Source organism: Naumovozyma dairenensis, chromosome 2 (assembly GCF_000227115.2).
Source record: "Naumovozyma dairenensis CBS 421 chromosome 2, complete genome".
Taxonomy (NCBI): domain Eukaryota; kingdom Fungi; phylum Ascomycota; class Saccharomycetes; order Saccharomycetales; family Saccharomycetaceae; genus Naumovozyma; species Naumovozyma dairenensis.
Window position 1 is genome coordinate 109170 of NC_016480.1, and position 20619 is coordinate 129788.

Below are 20619 nucleotides of genomic sequence, written 5' to 3' on the forward strand. Positions count from 1 at the left end.
TAACCTTACTCCTTCGTCAAACAATAATACACCTTGGACTGGTATCATACTCCATAAATACTATCTACCAACTTTCCTACCTCAGTCTCTGCCACAGTAGATCTTTCAAAAACTTGGAACTTCTTCACAATATTCTTGAGAGGAATTTGATTAACCAAATCAAAGTACAAGATTCTGTTCTTATTGGACACCATCGACGTACACATCTCCTTGTCATAACCAATAAATTTCATAGGTTTGACCATACCCTTTTCACCAGCAGTACCTGTCATCACCACCACCTTCCAAGCAAGATTAAAGTTAATCTCAGGAATCAATCTAAAAGATTGTCCACGGTACGATTGTTCAGTCTCTAAGTTGTGAAACTCATCAATGACAATCATACCTAGAATACAATCTTGATATATATTGTACCAATTATTGACCAACCGGACAAAATTCTCAGAACCTAAATCGTTAAAGGTGCCAACATAAACATCACAAAACAAGTTTTTCTCTTCAACAGCTGGACCATTAACAAACAAATCCTTGAGAATACCACAATCAATACCACTTGAAGATAGTCTTAGTTTCATATTCGATAGCAAACAACATAAGGGACAAACACAAATGAAACAGTCTTTTAGTTCACCATAAGATAATGCAACCAAAGGAATCTGAAACAGAGCAGTTTTCCCAAAACCTGGAAGAGCTTGAATAGGGATGATCTGAGTGCCTGATAAATAAATTTCCACAGCAACATCAAATTGACCTTCTCTGAATTGAAATTCCTTACCATACAACTTCTTACCGGCAACAAACAAATCCTTGATAGAACCATTTGATGAAAAGTATTTCTTGACACATGCATCCCTAGCTACAGCAGACTCACCTTCTTCTCTTTCTTTGCTATAACCAAGCCCTAACCAATTTTGCCAGGCACTATTGATTAAGGAAGCGTATTTCTCCTCCAACGACGCATCTGCACCAACACCAATCTCAACATCGTTACCGTAGATACCTTGACCAGTTGCAGCAGAATGACCAGCTAGTCTCTCTTTTACATTCATCACATCCATATCTTCACCTTCAACTTTAACATATTCACGAACTAGCTTGATCATTCCATGTCTCAACTCTCTAAAAGACGACCTCGAAGACCTATCAACAGACATTGGGTACACCTTCAACAACGATTGGAATTTATGGTAATGCATCAACGTATGAGACAGACCATCAACGAACACAAAGGAATTCAAAACATTACTGGAATATTTAACAGGATCAAAATCATCTTCTGAATCACCACCACCAACTGATCTGGCCAAGTAACTTCTTAGTAAATACTGTTCTGCAACTGTGTCAGTTTCTTGGAATAAATCTCTGCTCATGTTACAATAATCCTTACCGAGAGCATGTTTCAACACTGCTCTTGCGACAAAAATGTAATAAAATAAGTAATCTGAAGTTTTCTTATCCAAAGACTTGCATAAATAATTAGCTGTTCTTGTTTTGGAATAGGAAGTAATGATATCGAAACATCTAGATTCTGCATCGATAAACAAATTTCTGTTATTACCAGCATACTTTAAGATAACCATATCTGGGAATCTGTAAGGACCAGTACTTGAAAAATATATCATCCACATTAAGCACACACCCATTTCAGTCACAATTTTAGCAACGACATCAGGTTCAATGGTAACACCAGATTTGGGATGAGGAACTTGGGCTAGTAAGGTTGCATGATCGAATATAAAAAACAATGAACTCTTAGGAACAACTCTACTCTCAACGAATTTGGAATTGGGGCCCTTGTTAAGAACAGACTCAGCAATAGCTTCTACGGACCAGACGTCAGCAAAGTATTTACGTAACTCTTCAATACGACCATCATATCTGGCAACAACATTGGCATAAAATTCTTGGATGTAAGATCTGGAGAATTTTTTACCAGAGATTAACACAGCATCAGGTTTACAGACCTTGACGTTGAACTTGGTATAATCTTGATAAGCAGTTGCCAATTTGTGGTACATATTCTTGGTCCAATTCCAAGGTTCACTAACACTAGTAAGGAAAATTTCATCAGCCTTTGAATCACCTGCAATAGCACCATGATTAAGGTATCTATATAAAACAGAATAAGTAGCCAAAGCCCTAATGGAGTCAACAAATTGACGATATCCATTCAACTTATGAAGAGCTGGATAAGACAAAGACACATCAGTCCAATTGTAACAGCAGACTCTCAACAATAAAAACCATATTGAAGGTGAGGAGCCAGGTAACAATTTTTTGGTAAACCAATTAGCCATAGAATCAACTGATTTTGGAGGGTCAGTTAGGTCGGCAGAGTCAATATCTTGAGCAAACGATAACTGAGGGAAAACTTCAATTAGGTAAACAAAAGGGGCAGCTAAAGAGGAGTATTTTTGAATCGTAGGGATTTGAAGATCCTTTGGAAAGACTTCACCAAGACCTTGGTTAGCAAAAGAACCCAAGTATGGACGACGGTGGTATCTTTGTCTAACAGTAGAATAAATTTGGAGAAACAACTCATGAGTGGACTCGATGAATTGAGGTTTGACCTGATGGAACTGGCGTAAAATTGATAAGTCTGATTCAGTGAACGTAATTTCGCTAACATTCATTTCTTGCTCGAAGAAGGACGAGTCTTTGGAGTGGACAATATCTCTATCAACAGCAAAATCAAGGGCACCAATTAAGGTGGAAGATTCCTCTTTGTAGTAAAAGTATTTGGTACGCTGTGTTTGCAATACAATGGGATGACTACGTACTTTTGGGCTAGTTGTTGGAATCTTTTTGGAGTTCTGGCATTGACAATCTGATAACCATCTTCAGACACATAACAGTTTTTCTCCTACGGTCGTACAATAATCGAACAATTCTTTACAAGGCATCGGAATTAAGTCACACTTGGAATGGGTAGTTTGGTATTCATCTATATCCACCAACGATTGAATGGAAAGCAACTCTCTTTCCCAGGTGGAAAAGAATTTGGAAGTTTTAGTAAGGTTCCTAATGATTTTTGTCTCAACTCCTTGCTTATCCTTGGATTTCAACACAATGAAACCTTCAATGAGGACAACATTTTCAGATATAGTGATCATTGCTCAATGTAGACGTAGATAGTTCCTTGGTGTTCTGTTACCTTGAGAGTAAATTACAATTGTTCGAGATATCTAGTCACTTAATATATAAACAAGTATTGAATACAGACGCGAAATGAATAAAGAATAAACAACAGAGGGTTGGTTATACTTCCTCTATGGATGTACCCATGGATATCCTACGAGTACTTATTTATGCTAGATCTATACCATAATGAGAGCACCCATACATTCCGCATCTGCCTCGACTTACAATTTTTGACGACGAGGTTAATGCAAATTGGTCTCAACTTACAATTTTCAACCAAGCGCGCAATTCGCCCGCCTCAACATACAAAACACGGACTCGAATGCAAAAAACACTGTAAACTCCGTAGAAGGATCAGAAATCAAATATCGTTTTCTCAAAAGCAAAAACCAGGAAAACACATACTGAAGCGCGCGGCCTAGAAAACAAAAAAATAATATATTAAACATTTAAGGGTCTCGCGGAATTTGGAGGCAGAAAGGTGTATTCATTAGTTTTAACTTATCTATAGTATATTGCGGCATGGTCTTATTCGTTCCTGTAAAATGTCTTATACGCTTTACACCATCATTTTCTTCCACCAGAAAATTATCAATAACCCAATGGTTTTTGTCGATTTCAATTACTTCCATTTTTTTTTTTCTTATATAATCTTTATCTAAGTTATTATTCCTTAATGTTCACTTTTGGATCATATATTTTGTTCCTAAAAGAGAGTAAGAAAGTATGTAGGTGGAAATGTATTTTGTTTAGATGTTGTTTATATGTAGATTTTCGGATCTTACATTTTTCTGTTGTTGTTTTTTTGGAGTTCGGCGGCTAAACTTAAGTAGCGTCCCTCAATCGATCAGACGCGAAAAAAACAAAAAAAATAAACATTAAAACATTTCGTCGAGGAAACGGCGTAGGGCGGAGTTTGACGCCCCCAACGATCTTCAAATTTTCGCCTGAGGGATGACAATGTTGAAAAAGTAGGATTTCAGAAAAATCGAGGATTAGTATGGGGTCGCTGAGCCGCTTCGCGACTCAGCTCCCTGCGTCCCACTCGGGTAGGTCCTCACAATATTATCGCTTTTAACGTATGCTTAGGTAAGTTTTGTTTACTTTTGTAAATATCTAGCATAAGTTATGCACCGATAATCGGTCTACACTACTGCTCCTGACTTGCGATATACATAGCTAAACACAACCTAACTGCAACTAAAACATCAATATTCTACAGCAATCGCTATTACATTAATTTACCAATATGTTTAATATCATCACTGACTTTAAAAATATAAACCTATATGTGTCAGCTTCTGTCATTCCCCCGAGCTTCAGTTACCTTTAAAAAGAACGGATAATGATGAGATTTTGGGTATCTTATCTTGTGGAGCAATATCAGATTTATATGTTTCAATCATTTATTAATAATATACAATGTTTTCTTCGTGGTTTTTTATATATTATATAATTAAAAGTGTATTTAAACTAATACCTAACATTCTTGCATTTCATGTCCTTTATATAATTTCTCATTTGGACAGAAATATTATCTTCACATAAGAACCGGAGATATTCAGACGTAGTCGGATAAGCCTATTCTAATCATAAATTTTTCTAGAATATTCTACAACTTTTCTATTATTTTCTAGAATCATATTTCGTAATGTTCCATAGAGTTCCAGAACTTATGTTCTATCTTGGATCTACTCTATGACTAATCTTGCTCTTAATATTCTTATCCTATGCATCTATAGAATATTCGGTTCCAGCAGATAAGATACTGTAGGATCACCAAAAGCACGTAATTAGCATCTTTGGGAACTGGATAGACTACTTTGAGAGGAAGATAATATTTATATCTCATACCCCCTAATTTTGTTTATTATATTTTATGGGAATTTAGCTAAATCTATTCCAAAATAATAAATCAATATTCTATATTTCTGAGCATATAATTATAAATTTTAGAGGAATTAATAATACATATTGAAACAATTTATTATTCAACCGGTAGTTTCTCAACTAAAAAATAGTAGTGTTGAGTATTTAACAGGGGCAGTGATACCAAACGAATATATGCGTTCAACAGTTTTCAGATTGGAATGTTGTGTACCCAGGGGAAAAAACCAAATACTGCATGATGTTTACATGAATGTAATAGGGATCTCTAGGTTACTTTGTTTTGGGGAATAGTTATAGGATGAAGATTGCAAGTAACATGGTTTTTAATCATTTTCAGGTGGACTCAAGAGAGCATAAGCGGCAGACACTAGAACCTTTCCGTTGATGAACATATTTATATAGAGCCAATTATAACGTACTTGTACGTTTGTTTGTATATAGTAATATATATTTCACACAAATGACAGAATAGTGTAACCGAATAGAATATTTAATGTTGTAAAGAGTCTTATCTTTTACATTCCTTGAGTTGAAGTTCCCCTATAAAACCATTTACCACGAATGTAATAACTTTCTTATTCTTATTACTGTTTTGGTAGCATGTTAGGCAACTGCTTCTATATTTTATATTCCTGACATCCACCAAGAATGACCTTCAGTACTCCTGCGTGCCTGCATCTCGTGAAATGGAATTTTTTGCTAAAACGTCTTCTGAGTGGTCAACTAGGAGTAATCATTTTGAGGTAAATTGAGAACTCATTCGAGTGGTAAGGTAATAGGTTAGCATTATCGAAGTTCTGGTTGTTCTTTTCTACTGATAACTCTCTGAATAATCAAAGAAAGATGAAAAATTTCAGTTTCTTCTTCTCTTTTGTACTGTCTTACTACTTCTTCATGAAGAAATCGAGAATGAGAATTATGAAGAATAACAATTTTCTTTTTATCTCTGCTAGGAATTAATATGTGTGGTATTTATCATTCTGATTTTTTGATCAATTTTGTTAAGATCAAAAGCTTTGCAATAGGAAGGGAAAGCTATCAGAAATAAGTCAGTATCAAGAACCAAAGTTAATGTAGAAATAGAGGAATAAACTTGAACAATTATTGACATTGAAGGTACGTTGGCTGTGCGATTTGTAGACTCCGTAAAGTGGAACGTGATAATCAAATGGCTAAGGTTAATCTGATTAAGTTTGATTGATAGGGCATATCAGATAATGGTATTTGACCTATACTTTATCAGGAATTGGATATAATATATTGTATAGTCCAGTATTGTATACAGCGATTCCTTTTTTTGTTGTTGAATCGGAGTGGTTTACACGGGTATTCACAGTCTTGCGCGTTTTACCATTTCCACAGCCGATGAACGATGAGGTTCCAAAATTTAACATAGACAGATAAAACATTTATCATGAACGTCCTCAATCATCAACAATGGAACAGAACGGAGGTTGGCATCCATAACTAGCACCATTACGAAGATTCTTTCAAGCTGATATATGTCCCAATCAGAAGCTGACACAGGAACAAATGCAAACAAACACACTTTACCATGGACCTTGTCACTGTCAATGGATTGAAGTTAAGGAAGCCATTTTCGGAGTCAAGAAGAAAGAGTAATATTTGGTGGTTTCTTCCAAATTATTTCTCTAATAACAGTACATCTACTGCAAATACATTTTCCGTAAAACAAGAAAGTTGGATTTTAGATGAACCTACTACTTTTGCTCTGGATAACGAGCCTTCGTCACATTGGATTTTCAAAGAGTGTATCATGAAGTATTTCTTAACTGATACAGGGCGTAGCTTCCCTGGCACTGTCGTAGAGGCTCCGTTTCATAAGTTGATGTTAAAAGGTGGTAATCCCGCTCTGCTTGTCTTGGAGCCATACCTTTTTGAGGAAGAAGGTTTTTATTCCTGTAATATCGAAGAACCAGGTAAAGAATTATTGAAAACGAAGTTCGATTTTGAATATCCAGAACTGGACAGCTTGCTCTGCCGCATACATATTTACACAGATGTTCAATATGAGGGCTACTCCTATGAAGCATCCTATAAGGCATCTGAAAACTCCATAAAACCAGATAAGATTTTATTTTTACCGCCCTCTCGATATTCCAACATTCCACTTCAAGCTGTTTTTTATGGGTTTTCTCCAGAGGATGCAATAATATACAGGGATTTGTTAATTGTTTACAGAATTCGAGCAATCCGACGCGGCTATAAACCAACGATGGATAAAGTCTTGAGTGTCTTTTTTGACCCACCATATGAAATATATGTCATCCCTTCCCCGCATGGGAACGATTCCAAGCAAGAAAATATGGAGGTGGATCATTGTGAAGACGTCACAGAGGAGAAGCGTCGAACTCACCAAGCTTACTTTATGTTGAAAATGAAATACATGTTGGGTGATAAATTGAAATATTCGACATTTTCTGAACTACTTGAGAATACAAATCATGCGTATTTTGAAAGTATCTTCCTAGAAGAGTCTAATGATTTCGAGTCGTAAGCCTCACCTTTATATCATGAAACGAAAAATCCAGCCAAAAATACATTACTACATCATGCTTTTTAATGGAACTACCACTCCTCTAGAGGAAACCTTGTTTATGAATTTCTCTATTATTAGAGATCGTATGCAAGAAAATTGGTCCTTTTTTCTTTTTCCAGTGTGTATTCTCAGAAACTCTCATATTTTCCAGCTTTCCATCTGTTTCATAGATCTTCTAAAGAGGAACTGGATAACGTGTGTTAGAGTTTGTGTAAAAGTGAAATTAATTTTGCCAGGTTTTTACTAAGAAGTTCGAATATCTCCGGAAAACTACAATTTTGTCACAAAAATAAGACATATACAGGGCCAGGGATGATGCTATTGAATTCTGTATTATTCCTCAATTATCTTAGAACGTATTGGGATGGGCATTGCTGTGTTCCTATTATCATTTCTATTCTTGTCCAATCAAAAAATGACCTCCACGAAGTGTTTAATACTGGACCGTGGGATATTTATTAAGTACTATTATATACCGAGCATTTGAGGCTGGTAACAAAAGAGAAAGATGCAAATGCTGCACTTCTAAAGAGCACTACTATTTAACATGGATACTTTAAACTCTTTATCAGCACGTACAACTGGTAAGTGTTCACCAGTGTTGGAGGCTGGTGATAGACGTAAGGATACAAAGTAATTTCCCGTCTTTTGTGTGAATGTTGGCTGCCTTGGACACCCAATACTCTTCCTATCTCACGGTATGATCGTTGCTTTATCAACGTTTTCAAACCTACTCCATGGTTCCCAGTTTTTAAATCTTTACAAACATAGAATGCATATTGCGATATTTTTTTAGAAGATCACGAAGAAATTGATTCCGGTGAGGACATATTCCTTAATATTGAAAAGGTGGAGGTGACGGAATTTTTTAATCCTTCGATAAGATAGCTGAAATTGGGGAAATATGAAATGGTTGACGCTGAACCAGAGCAGAAAAATGGCGACACCCATGAAATTGCAGGCAACCAACTATTTAACCGTTTCCCAAACAATAAAGAGAAGTCAATAGAGATATTGGTAAAAAGATAAATAAGAAAGAAGACATGGTGATGTTACTGGTAAAGTAAGTGTCAAGGATTATTTAACTGATCCTTTTCATGAGAAAACATTAACTTAACAGAAGTTGGTAAAATGACGTAATTGAAGGCAACCATTCTCCGCTGTTACCATTAACTATTACGAGTCCTTCATGCGAGCCTTCTGTTTGTTAGCTCCTTATATTGGGTTGTTTCTATTTGCTATTGATGATGAAAAATAGCCTGAGCACTACGTACCCGGTGACCTCCCTAGAGTTCGGCTCAGATATGGTACGGCTGGCGCAGCCCTGATTCTACTAGAATGATTCATCTGATAAGATATTACGGCTTCTAGTCGAATATATACAACTGATCAGTAATGTGAATGAAGTAATATAATATTCAGTTATTACTGTGCCGATTTAGCACTAGAGCCACGAGGGTCTATTTATTTGTTTACCTGAGAGTTACCAGAGTGCTCTTGAGTGTTAGGGTTGTTGAGCATGTCGCTGTTAGTCTATTAATTATGTAATGGTTATTTAATAGTGTATATGTTGATCCACTATATATATGGGTCGTTCTATATTCAAGGAGAGTCTTTCTAATCTTCTATCTTGTTACAATGTCCATTATATATTCCACATCTCGGTTCAATTGAAGATGGGTTGATCCGGGCTACATATATTCACTCACAGAGTTTTCTTTCAATGCTAATTTATAACATTAATTTCTTTTCTTATGTAGCTAAAAGTAGGTTGCTGAATTCTAATTATTGTGTCGGGACAATTACACATTTAAAGAGCAATGAATAACGAACGAAACGATAGAGGAAGAAACATTTTAAAACAAGTTGCAGAAATTTTGATTATTTTTTTATTCATGTTTGCTTTAATATGTATTTAACATTTTTCGACAGTGAACAATGGGAAGTCTTTAAGCAACACCCCAGTAACGGTTGCTTTAAACGATAGCTGACTTTCCCCAAGGCATCATTGGACTTGGACTGCTAATACTGTTTCTGGGATCTTAATATCTGCGGCTGGGCTGTAAACGTTAAAGTTACTCCTATTAATCCACGTGTTGGGTGACTGCTGGGCTAAGCTCGGTACTGGGAACTGTTGATGCAGTGTTCGGTATTGTTCTAGGCAGACCAGACAATGGTTGGATAAGTGCAAATGCAACACATAATGTCAGCTCGATGGAATATTAAGGGTTTGTTTACACCATGGTTCCTCTTGAAAATCAAAGTACAATAGCAGCAATGTTAGAAAGCTTCAATTATATCCTAGACGCAATTTGGGTTGTTCCTCCAAACGCTACAAATTATTTATTACTGAAACGTGACCGATCTGATGGAGACGCTATGTGTGTTTTGCAATGGTCGACATCAATGTGGAACCATATTGGGATGCATTTAGATGGTGATCTTCAAACGATGGTTGATGATATAGTTACAGATAGTGCTCCATGAAGTTTGAAAGCCACTTTGAAATATATGAAAACTCATAATCATACTAAACGTTACAATAATCTTGATGCAAAACGGGTTTCTTATGGCTGCGATAATGGTAACTGTGGTTTAGCCAAAATTGCCATGGAAGATCGTGCTTTAGAAGAAGAGGATTATGATAATAAGGATGGTCCTCAATGCCCTGACGATGCCTGTGATATATATATCTTCATACTACGGGGTTCAAATATTATTGCTTTCAGGTATCCTAACCGGAAGCAAATAATATACTTTTTATACTTTATAATTAAAACACATTTAGTTCGTCTGTTTTGAATCTTGTTGTGGTATATCCATTGTTCCAATAAATGATAAGATTACTGACATCACTTTTCGAATATTTTTTATAAGATGTGTTGACAAACGTTTTATGTGAAGATAGAGTTTAATGGTAGTAAAGTCGTAATCACTTGGTTTATAATCATAAAATATATGAAATGTAACGATAAGGAACATAAAAATAAAATATTTATTCAGTTTATGTATAAAATAAAATGAATAAAGATTTTTTTAAGTCTCTAAATTAATTTGTAAAATCTACTACTGGTGTAAATGGTAGTACTTCCCAGTTTGCCTCTTTATTTGATATTTCACAGTAGCTATTCGGTATAGTAGACTAATTTCTAATATTCAAGCATGCGATATCTAATAAAATCCCGCCAGAAGGACCAACATTTCACCAATTATGGAGCAGTTACACTGTAAATCATTTTCATTGCCAAGCTTTCAAGTTGAAGAGCTAGAAGCTGCTGAAATAATATGTAGATAAAAAAATTGCGGAGAAAGCGGTTGTGTTTTTCCTGTTGGTCATTGTAGTAGAATATCATTGTTCAATGGTTCGGATGAAGGCTGTATTAGTTCTGGATACGGTACCATTAGTAATAATGGTGTCTACAGTGCCAATGATGGCTAGAAGTTCCAGAGTAGGAGTGTTAGGGCCTTATATTTGACACTGAACATCATACATAGTTGCCATTTTGATAACTAAGGGGCGTGATGTCCCTAGCGTATTTTTAAACATAACTCTGTTTATTTCTGGACAGTTTGTAGTTGTGAGTGTTACAGTTTCATATCTATAGAGTTTCCAGTACAGACACTAGATGAGTTCGTAGTAATTGTCATATTTTTTGTTAGAATATATTGACTAAAGGATGGTAACAGATTCTGGGTTTCAAATTACTGTGGAGTTGTTGCTACTCGCCATAGAGACTGACGGGAAAAATAAATTCTGGCTATAATTTCTTTGATAAACCTTGAAGATGGGGTAAAAAGCCATGAAATAGATCATCACTAACCTCATAAAAGAAATCGTACCTACACCAATGTTGCCAATGATGGACAAAGAATCAATAATAATTGAGGTCCCTATTTCATTAATAGAGGACTAGAACCGACAGTGAGGGTAGTGTGTTTTATTTCCATAAGATTGGTTATCACATTTGTGGAAGTCAAAGATGTATCATCACTACTGGATACATACGTGGCGGACGAAGGGTAAATATCGATATTTGGACTTCTAGGTGATATGCTTGGCGAAGAGCTAGATGATACCATAAAAGAGAGAGCGGTGAGGTTATAACAGCAGCAGAGATAGATGTCGACGTTTTTTGGAGAAATGGAAGTAGCAGAGGTTAACATAGTCTAGCATGTCCTAAATAGTAATGTAGAGAAGGTGCCATCGGAAGTTCTAGTTTCAGTTACAGAGGTAACAGAAGAGTGAAGTGGTAAAATATGTTGAATGGTCTGCACTTCGAATGGTAGCCGCAATTTCTGATGATAGATATGAAGTGTACCATATCCTCTATTTATCATTGTGATTGTTTTTTTAACTCTGTCACGATCTAAAGCTTCACAATACGGAGAAATAAATCGAGACCAAGATACAAATTGAATGTATAAATAGAAGAATAAACATGAGCAATTATATTGGCATAGAAGGTACGTCGGCAGTCGATTTTCAGACCCCGTGAAGCGGAATGTGGTACCCAGCGGCCTATTGTCGTGTATGTGAACGATTAGGAATTGAAGGTGGTAGTTACGATATCAAGATTCAACAGGTTACTCTGATTAAGTTTCATAGATATGGTCTATTTAGTAGGTGTATTTTACATCTGGTCTTTCAGGAATCTGTACGCAAACTGTATTCTCTAGTATAGTACGTAGATATCGAACACATTCCCTTGTGTGTCGTTGAAGAGCAGTGGTTACCCGGACATTGTTTTCCGCGTATTTCCACGAATGCTTATTTTCACACCAGATGGATATATGATATTCCAGGATTTCATTGAAGGATAAAACTCTTATCACAAATGTAGTCTACCATCGGGTGATCGAACAAAACATAGATTGGTATTTATAGCTCGGCAGCATTACTAAGCTTCCTACAAGATAACGCTTCTCCTTACCAAGACTTGACATAAGAACAAATACAAAGAACGAACCTTTATCATGGAGTTTGCCTCTATCAACGGCCTGAAGTTAAGGAAACCATTTCCGGAGTCAAGAATAAAGAATAAAATTTTGGGGTTCCTTTCAAATTGTTTCTCTAATAACAGTACATCTGCTACAAACACATATTCCGTGAAAGAAGAAAGTTGGATTTTAGATGAACCTACTACTTTTGCTCTGGATTACCGAAAGTCGACAAATTGGATTTTCAAAGATTGTATCATGAAATATTTCTTAACTGATAAAGGGCGTAGCTTCCCTGATACTATGTTAGAGACTCCGTTTCACAAGCAGATGTTAAGGGGCGATTACTACACTTTACTTGTCTTAGGCCCAAACCTTTTTAAGGAACAAGCGTTTTATTCTTGTGATATCGAAGAAGCAGGTAAAGAATTAATCAAAACTAAATATAATTTTTCTGCCTCAGACTTCTGGAGGTTGCTCCATGGTATCCATGATTTTACCTATGTTCAGTATGAGGGCTATTGCTATAAGGAATGTTGTAAGCTATCTAAGACTCTCAGCAAACCAGACAAGATGTTATTTTTACCGCCCTCTCGATATTCTAGCATTCCGCTTCAAGCCATGTTTTATGGGTTTTCTCCAGAGGACGCAATAGTATACAGGGATTTGTTGATCGTTTACAGAATCCGATCAATACGACGTGGTCATAAACCGACAATAGACAACGTCTTGAATGTCTTTTTCGATCCACCATATGAAATATATGTCATCCCTTCCCCACATGGGGACAATTCGAGGGAAGAATATATTGAAGTACATCATTGTGAAGACGTCACAGATGAGGAACGTCAAGCTTACCAAGCTTACTTTATGCTAAAAATGAAATACATGATGGGTGATAAATTGAAATATTCAACTTTTTCTGAACTACTTGAGGATACAAATCATGCCTATTCTGAGAGTGTATATCTAGAGGAGTCTAATCATTCCCAGTCGCACTGCTCACCTTTATGTGATGAACCAGCAAAAATTGAATTACTACATCATGCCTTCTAATGACACTACCACTACCACTTCTCCAGAGGAATTACAATTCATGAATTTTTTTTAGTGACAGAGATTGTGTGGAAGAACGTGATTATTCATCTTTTTTGCAATATATACTTTCAAAAACTTTCAATACCTTCCAACCTCCCACGAGTTTCATTACTCTTTTTACAGAGCAACTGGACAACGTGTTCTAGAGCTTAGGTGAAAGTGAGATTTATTTTCCAAGATTTTACTAAGAAGTTTGAATTACATTTTTTGTCAGGAGATAAGACATACACGGCCTTTCAACTATAGTGCAAGTTCAGATATAATTCAATCAAATTAGCCGCTATTCCTCAATGATATTAAAACATATTCAATGGGCATTGCTTTGTCGCTGTTACCATTTCTATTCTTGTCTAATGCCTACAAAAAATGGCTTCTTCAACTTTATTGATCCTTTCACGAAATTATCATTACTGTACCAGTGGGCATTTATTAAGTACTTATATGATATTCTATACCGGACACTATAGATAAGATGACATATGTTTAGGGAATCTGTTAAATATTATATTTCCTTTAATTGTTAAAGTTGTTTACTCGTTACAAAAACATGTAGTAGACGCACTTCCAAATTTTGCAGTTAAAATCATGCATTTGAGGAGAATTTCCTGAAGGTAGTATAAAGCTGAGTTAGTGTAGTTGATGGCTCAATAGACCACAATATTTCAGACAACACCAAAAAAGCGCAGTTCGGCTGAATGATTGTAGAAAGCTAGCGCTAGAGCTAGCGTTGTTACGCGCCGAAATCGCCTACAAATAGCCGTAGCTATTTTTCCAAATTTGACGGGCAAAAGTTTTCAAATTCGTTAACCCTTCCATATTGGTCGCCAAAAAATATTCTATGAAAATTTACAAAGTTTGTTTATTTTGAATTTATTATTATTACACCTACCTTATATAACCTTTTTAATGTTAGGTCCAAATTGTAGAATATACTGTGACACAGTGTAAATACAGTGGACTGGAGTGAGTTACCTACAGTAACGTAAAAAATTTGGAACTATGGCCTGTCATCTATTAGCAATAAAAGAAGTATGGATAAAATCTAAAGATGAAGATATTTCTACAACTCGTTGTAACTTCGGTTAATATTGAGAGAAATTTTTCAACTGCGGGAAGATATTGCGGGTAAACCGTCAAAATCTTGCAGATGAGCCGATGGAAAGCCTACCTCTGATAAAGAATCCAATTTCCCTGACAATGATACCTTTCTTGGTAGAGTTTTTGGAGTTTGATTTTACTTTCAGTCTTCTATTATTTTTTACATATCTTGAATTTTACTCCTGATGCGACAAGCTTTTTCGCAGGAGTTCAATCTTTTCGGGTTTTTTTAAGCTTGCTATTTTTCCTACATTATTTTAATTAGGGCAAACTTTTAGTTTTTTTACAAATAGGTGTTGACCGTTAATTTGTTTATTTGTGACCTTACCCCCTAATCAGGCGCGTAACAACGCTAGCTAGAGCCACAGGAAGACATGGGAGGGGTTGCCTCTTGTCTCTTCTATGTCTGTATGCATAGTCCGGACTCCGGAAATTTAAACCCCGTTGACGAATCTCCAGTACGTGGCCTGCATTCTCCGTGTTCCGTTTAGTAAAATGGAGTATTTTCCTTCCCCACCTTCCGCATTTCCGTGTCCCACCTAGGTAAGTACGTATTTGTTACGGCAAATCACAAGTACAAATACAAATATAGTCTTTTCTTCGCTTAACTGTGCCCCTTCCAAGGTTAATTGTATTTCATGTATACATAAGATGTTTTTACTACTAAAATGGTTGGTGTTACTCTTTACAATAACCCTTTCTTAGGATATCTGACTATTGGCTGCGTCTTCTAGTAGCGAATGAGGTTCCACATACGTAGAGTTGCACAATTTTTATGACACCGAATATCTATCATACCATTGTTCTCATTGGGAACACCGCTGCAGTGCCAACTCTGCATATTATCCCCGATCTTGGAAATGTTCCATACGTCCGGACTTCGGAGAGATAACGCCCTCCGCGAAAAAAGCTTTACCTACCTACGTACGTACGTATGTACTTAGGTACGTTATTTAGTGCGGGGATAACTCCTTACTAAGATCACATTTTATTTGGAGTTGATATTGAGAAACTGCAGTTACTGTTCCCCATCCTCAAAAACTTCATCTTCTGCTCTGACATCTAATCGTCCCATTGTTAGAAGCAGGCAGAGTGCAGCTTGCCCGTAGCCCCCAGGCAGTTTAACATTCCTTTGTCCCACATCTCTAAAAAATGTCAACAAACTACGTATATAATACATATATACTAAGTCCGGATATCGTGGGATTGAACATTTTGTGGTATAAACAGAACAGTTCCCCAACAGTTGCATAGTACGAATAATCATATCTCCTATACGTCAGAGATAAATGTAATTGTATATAAAGTGAGTTCTGTAGACTCTTGAATTAGAAAAAAAACTTGTTTCTGAACTGTTTACTGTCGTCTATACAATATAACACCAAATAATAAATCAGTCTAACTGAAACTGAAAAATGACACAAGTGCACACCCACACCCAATTTTTAATTATAACAAGGATGTTTTGAAAGATATTGATAAAAGCATGTGGGCGCACGTCTCGCATAGATCAAATGAACTCGCCTCGAAGGATTTCGATACAGCATTTAGATATGAAATAATTGAAATTAGTGACGGAAACATCACAAAGATGAGGGGGAAGGAGTTTTTTGAAAAGTTAAAAATCGAACATAAAAGCATAAGAGTATTTTTAGTTCCCTCATTTTACCATGATTTATATAAGGGTTCTTTAGGTCCAGACGAAATGGTCGGATACTTTTTTTTTAAAGAGCAATACTTCCGCATCTCCAAAACTTATTTCATTAAAGTAGGAACAAATATTGTAATTAGCCTCCAAGATGGTGTTTTCGACACTGAAGTCGCTCATGAGTTGGTAGATGAATTCTCTGCTGTTAACATATTTCCTGACACTACTGAATGGTACTTAGGTTGCTCTATTCAACGACTTACTTTTCTTATGGAGAAAACACTCAAAACGTGGGAAGACATATATCATCTATCGGCCGAGGAGACTGGTCACGACCCTACGGAAGAGATTGCTAAACTAGATAAAATTGAAAGGTTATTGAACTCAGCCCCCGCGATGTTGTCAGTGAATTTAACGATCGCTGGAGGGTTAACCGAGGAGGAATCTGTAGAAAGAATAAAATATCTCCATAGGTTGATCGTATCCGCAAAACAAAGAATATATGACGATAAACTCATCCTCTTTCGTCGCATACACCCCAGGCAGCCCCCAACATTATTTGCTGGGTTAGTAGCACTAATGCAAACAATTATGAGATTGTTTACTCCGGTACTGACTACTCTCTTTCAATTAAGAAGCATTAGTAATATCACAAAATTTGTCATTTTGCTGATGGCTATAATTGTATCAAATGTATGGTTTACCCTGTTTCCGCAAAAGTTTCTTACCGATGCAGTGACCATCATTCACGAAGAAATATGGCATCTATGGCAATTATTAAGAGCATGGAATCTATGGCAACTAATAAGGACATGGCATCTATGGCAACTATTAAGAACACGGTTGGGGTGGTAATATGGTTGGTTTCATTGAAAAATTCCCTTTATATTTTTTTATTAGTCGTTCTTTTAAATAACAATTTATTAGTAATTAATTTTATGATTATATGAGTAGTGTTTTTTAATCGAATAAAATAATTATCAGATTATACGGCTTTCAACAGCCCCTCTTATATATGTTACAAATGGTGAAAATTAGGAAGCTGTGTTTGTCGATAGCTTCTTCTGATGGAGAGTTCAAATCAGTCTCAATTCATGTCATTCTGGTTCAAGTAAACAGATTAATTAGTATCTACATTCAGTTTGCATATGTATCGAGAATTTAATTATTATAAAAATAAACTTTGTTTTATAAAATAGTAGCAAAAGAAGTCTTGAAATACCCCTGGCAAAACAGTAATAAAACACCCAACCGTAACCGATCCAGTTGAACCCCATGCCGTTTCTCCTAATACCGCCAATTTTTGACATCTAACAATATTAGATCACCGTGGCCCCTGTAATGGTTTTACTATGTTCTCATAACTGCGAGAGTCCCCCACCCACAAGAAGCAGAGAGCGCAAAACATCATGTCTGATCAAATGCCCTTCCTTCTCAGCAATTTCACGTACTTTTTTACTCTCTTATCAAAGTTCTTTCCATCTTTCCATCATGTGCAGCAAAAAAACATAGGTTTCTCGTATGGAAACACCATTACATGAAAATAATTTTGCAATTTCAAAATAGGCGATATAATAGTTGAATGACTATCCAAGGTAATATGTAATTATACCTTGCTTGACGACAATAAAAGCATCTTTAACAAAACCGTTACATTCGCCATCAAATGGTGCTCGAAGTGTAGCCGTTTCTATGTCGAAATTTCAGTGAACCATTTTACCAATGTGCTCAAGTTTATTTCTTACTATTCAGAGTAACTCCTTCCGTATTCTTCCAAGTACTATAATTATGTTCATTGTTCACTCAACTTACATGATTCTGTCTAAATCTAGTGTAATGTTACGTTACGTAACTAACATTTATTGGAAGGCTTACGTACCATATTTCCCGAGTATAATAAAGCCACAGTGCAAATACATTTAACTACCTTCGTGTATATTCTAGTTGAAGAAACAATATAAACTTTGACAGTAGGCCTGCTACAATAACCACCTAAAATTGTCATGTGACTTATAGGAACCTATTACTGGTGCTGGGATTTTCACAGACCAATAGAGCAAATTCCCACTACCAGTCAGACTTGAAGACAAATAAACTTCAAACAATTAAGAATAACTTCTTCCCATAATAGTTGTTGATTTATTTGTCTAGTTATATACTTGAAGCGCTGTATTTTTGGTACTTTATGACCAGTCACTGCTTTTTTGGAGCTTCAGAGATGGTTTCGATCGTCTTTTAACTTATTTGATATTACGTCTTATCTAAGAACATTTTTTGAATAAGACCCTGTCTTACAACTATTTCGTTTGCAGATAAAGCGCTAAAGTTAAAGAGCTCTATTTGATATTCTAGCCCTGAGCAATAAATATATCATGGTCTCGACCGGAATACACACCTTCTTGGTTAACTTTACCACTAAACCTGTTTGGAGTCGTTTTTCGAGTGAAGAGTCCAACAAGTACTGTCATCATGCCCCAATTTACCAAAATGGGAACGCTTTTTATTAACCTTGTTCACCTTTATCTTCTTCCTTTGTTGATAAGTATTGTCAGATCGAGATCTCTTCTCGATCCTTCTATCCTGTAAAAGAGGAATTGCCCAATTATACGCTGCGTCAGCTGAAATAGGTACATTCAATTTAGCGTAAAGCTTTAAATCTTCTGGAAGTGATGATATAAACAAACACTTTACAGCATCGTCAGTGAAGTAACCATCACCTAAAGCTGAAACAAGCTGTTCGAACTTGAATACATCTTCGGGAGTCTGGATCCTATGATTCTTGATCCGTTCCGTCTTATCAATGGCGTAATCTTTCCATTTGTATTTATCTACAATCAAATCTACAAAGAAATGGAAGTCCTTAGTTTCATAGTTTGGGATTTTCTCGATGTTATCGAAGAACCAGTTTGCTGCAGAACCTGTTAAAAGGTCACCTAACAAATCAACAGCGTCTGCACCTTGGAGCTGTACTTTCCCGATTTTAAAGCGAAGCCTTCTAGCCCAAGTGTCCATGGTGACTTTGTTTCCACCTTCCCCATCGAAATAATCAAAACTCTTAAGAGAATATCTGATATCCGCAATCGTTTTTTGCTTGGGAACTCCATTTGTCGATTTCATTGGGGAACCTCTGGTTTGCAGCATTGCAATAAAAATATCTTTATCAGCTTGAGAAATCTGACTATTGTTTAAAAACGCAGCAACACTCACAGCCGACAAACCTTTATGAACAGATGGTTTGTCTCCCACGGCTGGTGTGTTAATGTCTTCAACACCTTCTAACATACCAGCGCCCTCAGTTTGAGTCTTGATTAATTGTGCCAAATCAGTTTGGTCTGGTAACTTTTGCACTGTTTTATAGATCTTACTCATTGCTTAAATTATCTCAAAATCCTTGCGATGGTAACCAAGCGGTACTATACCAGACGTTAGAGTAAGCTACTTCTAAGATATGAATGAACGAACTATTCCGTACGTTCTTGAATTATACAATGGTTATATACCTTATTGATCAAGTTTCTCTCGATAATAACGCTAACCGGGCCGTCGTCCGGGTGACACTTGTTTCTCAGACTGACTGGTCCCGACCACATATAATACCAAACCATCCTACATAGGTCTATCATTGAATCTTCTATTAGGTATGGTGAGTCCATCAAAATCAATCTAACGGCTTTATTGAATTTTAAAGTATAGAACAATATGCCTTTATAAATCGATATATGTTATAAATCAGTGTGAATCCCAATTATTTGCTCTAAACACATCTAGGTTTAAATAAATAAGAATGAAATACTATTAGCTGAATACTGGTTGTACGTTGATTGTAGTAGTTAATATTTCTACCATAAATATAACCACTACCACCCTAAAATTCGAGAATTGATAATTATAAGAATTCAATTTCACTGTAGTAGTTTGCTTGATATTTTTCTCGTTATCAATAATTAAGTTATTAAGAGTCTTAACATTGAAATCAACTGGCATATCACCGGTAATTTCTGTTGAACCAGTACATAAATTATCGGTTTTTTGGCAATAGTACCGCCTTGGATTGATAGTTCAAGATCGTCCGTTATCAGACCCGTCTTCGACAGTGATATCACCAACAATAGTTTCTCATTTTTGTAGGATTGTATCTGTTGAGATTTATAAAAGGCTTGCTGAAGTAATAGATTGAATTAAAAGTCCAAGCAAAAATTTCTAATAGCTGGTTTCATTTGGTCGGTTGTTGAAACAAAAAATTTAT

The 20619-nt window shown here is 36.0% G+C and overlaps 6 protein-coding genes across 6 annotated transcripts; 4 read left to right on the plus strand and 2 right to left on the minus strand.

The window, feature by feature from the left end:
- Positions 1 to 44: 44 nt before the first annotated feature.
- NDAI0B00550 (DEAD/DEAH box helicase family protein) lies at positions 45 to 2633 on the minus strand (the record flags this gene model as incomplete). Its single annotated transcript, XM_003668282.1, has 1 exon — positions 45 to 2633. The coding sequence occupies one exon, from the start codon at positions 2631 to 2633 to the stop codon at positions 45 to 47; it is 2589 nt and encodes an 862-aa protein (XP_003668330.1).
- Positions 2634 to 6586: 3953 nt separating this feature from the next.
- On the plus strand, positions 6587 to 7549 carry NDAI0B00560 (uncharacterized protein; the record flags this gene model as incomplete). Its single annotated transcript, XM_003668283.1, has 1 exon — positions 6587 to 7549. One exon carries the CDS (start codon positions 6587 to 6589, stop codon positions 7547 to 7549), a length of 963 nt encoding a protein of 320 aa, XP_003668331.1.
- A 2553-nt stretch (positions 7550 to 10102) lies between these two features.
- NDAI0B00570 (uncharacterized protein) lies at positions 10103 to 10393 on the plus strand (the record flags this gene model as incomplete). Its single annotated transcript, XM_003668284.1, has 1 exon — positions 10103 to 10393. The coding sequence occupies one exon, from the start codon at positions 10103 to 10105 to the stop codon at positions 10391 to 10393; it is 291 nt and encodes a 96-aa protein (XP_003668332.1).
- A 2172-nt stretch (positions 10394 to 12565) lies between these two features.
- NDAI0B00575 (uncharacterized protein) lies at positions 12566 to 13585 on the plus strand (the record flags this gene model as incomplete). The annotated part of the gene is made up of 1 exon (XM_003668285.1): positions 12566 to 13585. The coding sequence occupies one exon, from the start codon at positions 12566 to 12568 to the stop codon at positions 13583 to 13585; it is 1020 nt and encodes a 339-aa protein (XP_003668333.1).
- Positions 13586 to 16211: 2626 nt separating this feature from the next.
- On the plus strand, positions 16212 to 17228 carry NDAI0B00580 (uncharacterized protein; the record flags this gene model as incomplete). The annotated part of the gene is made up of 1 exon (XM_003668286.1): positions 16212 to 17228. One exon carries the CDS (start codon positions 16212 to 16214, stop codon positions 17226 to 17228), a length of 1017 nt encoding a protein of 338 aa, XP_003668334.1.
- A 1560-nt stretch (positions 17229 to 18788) lies between these two features.
- Positions 18789 to 19742, minus strand: NDAI0B00590 (uncharacterized protein; the record flags this gene model as incomplete). Its single annotated transcript, XM_003668287.1, has 1 exon — positions 18789 to 19742. One exon carries the CDS (start codon positions 19740 to 19742, stop codon positions 18789 to 18791), a length of 954 nt encoding a protein of 317 aa, XP_003668335.1.
- Between the last annotated feature and the right edge of the window lie 877 nt (positions 19743 to 20619).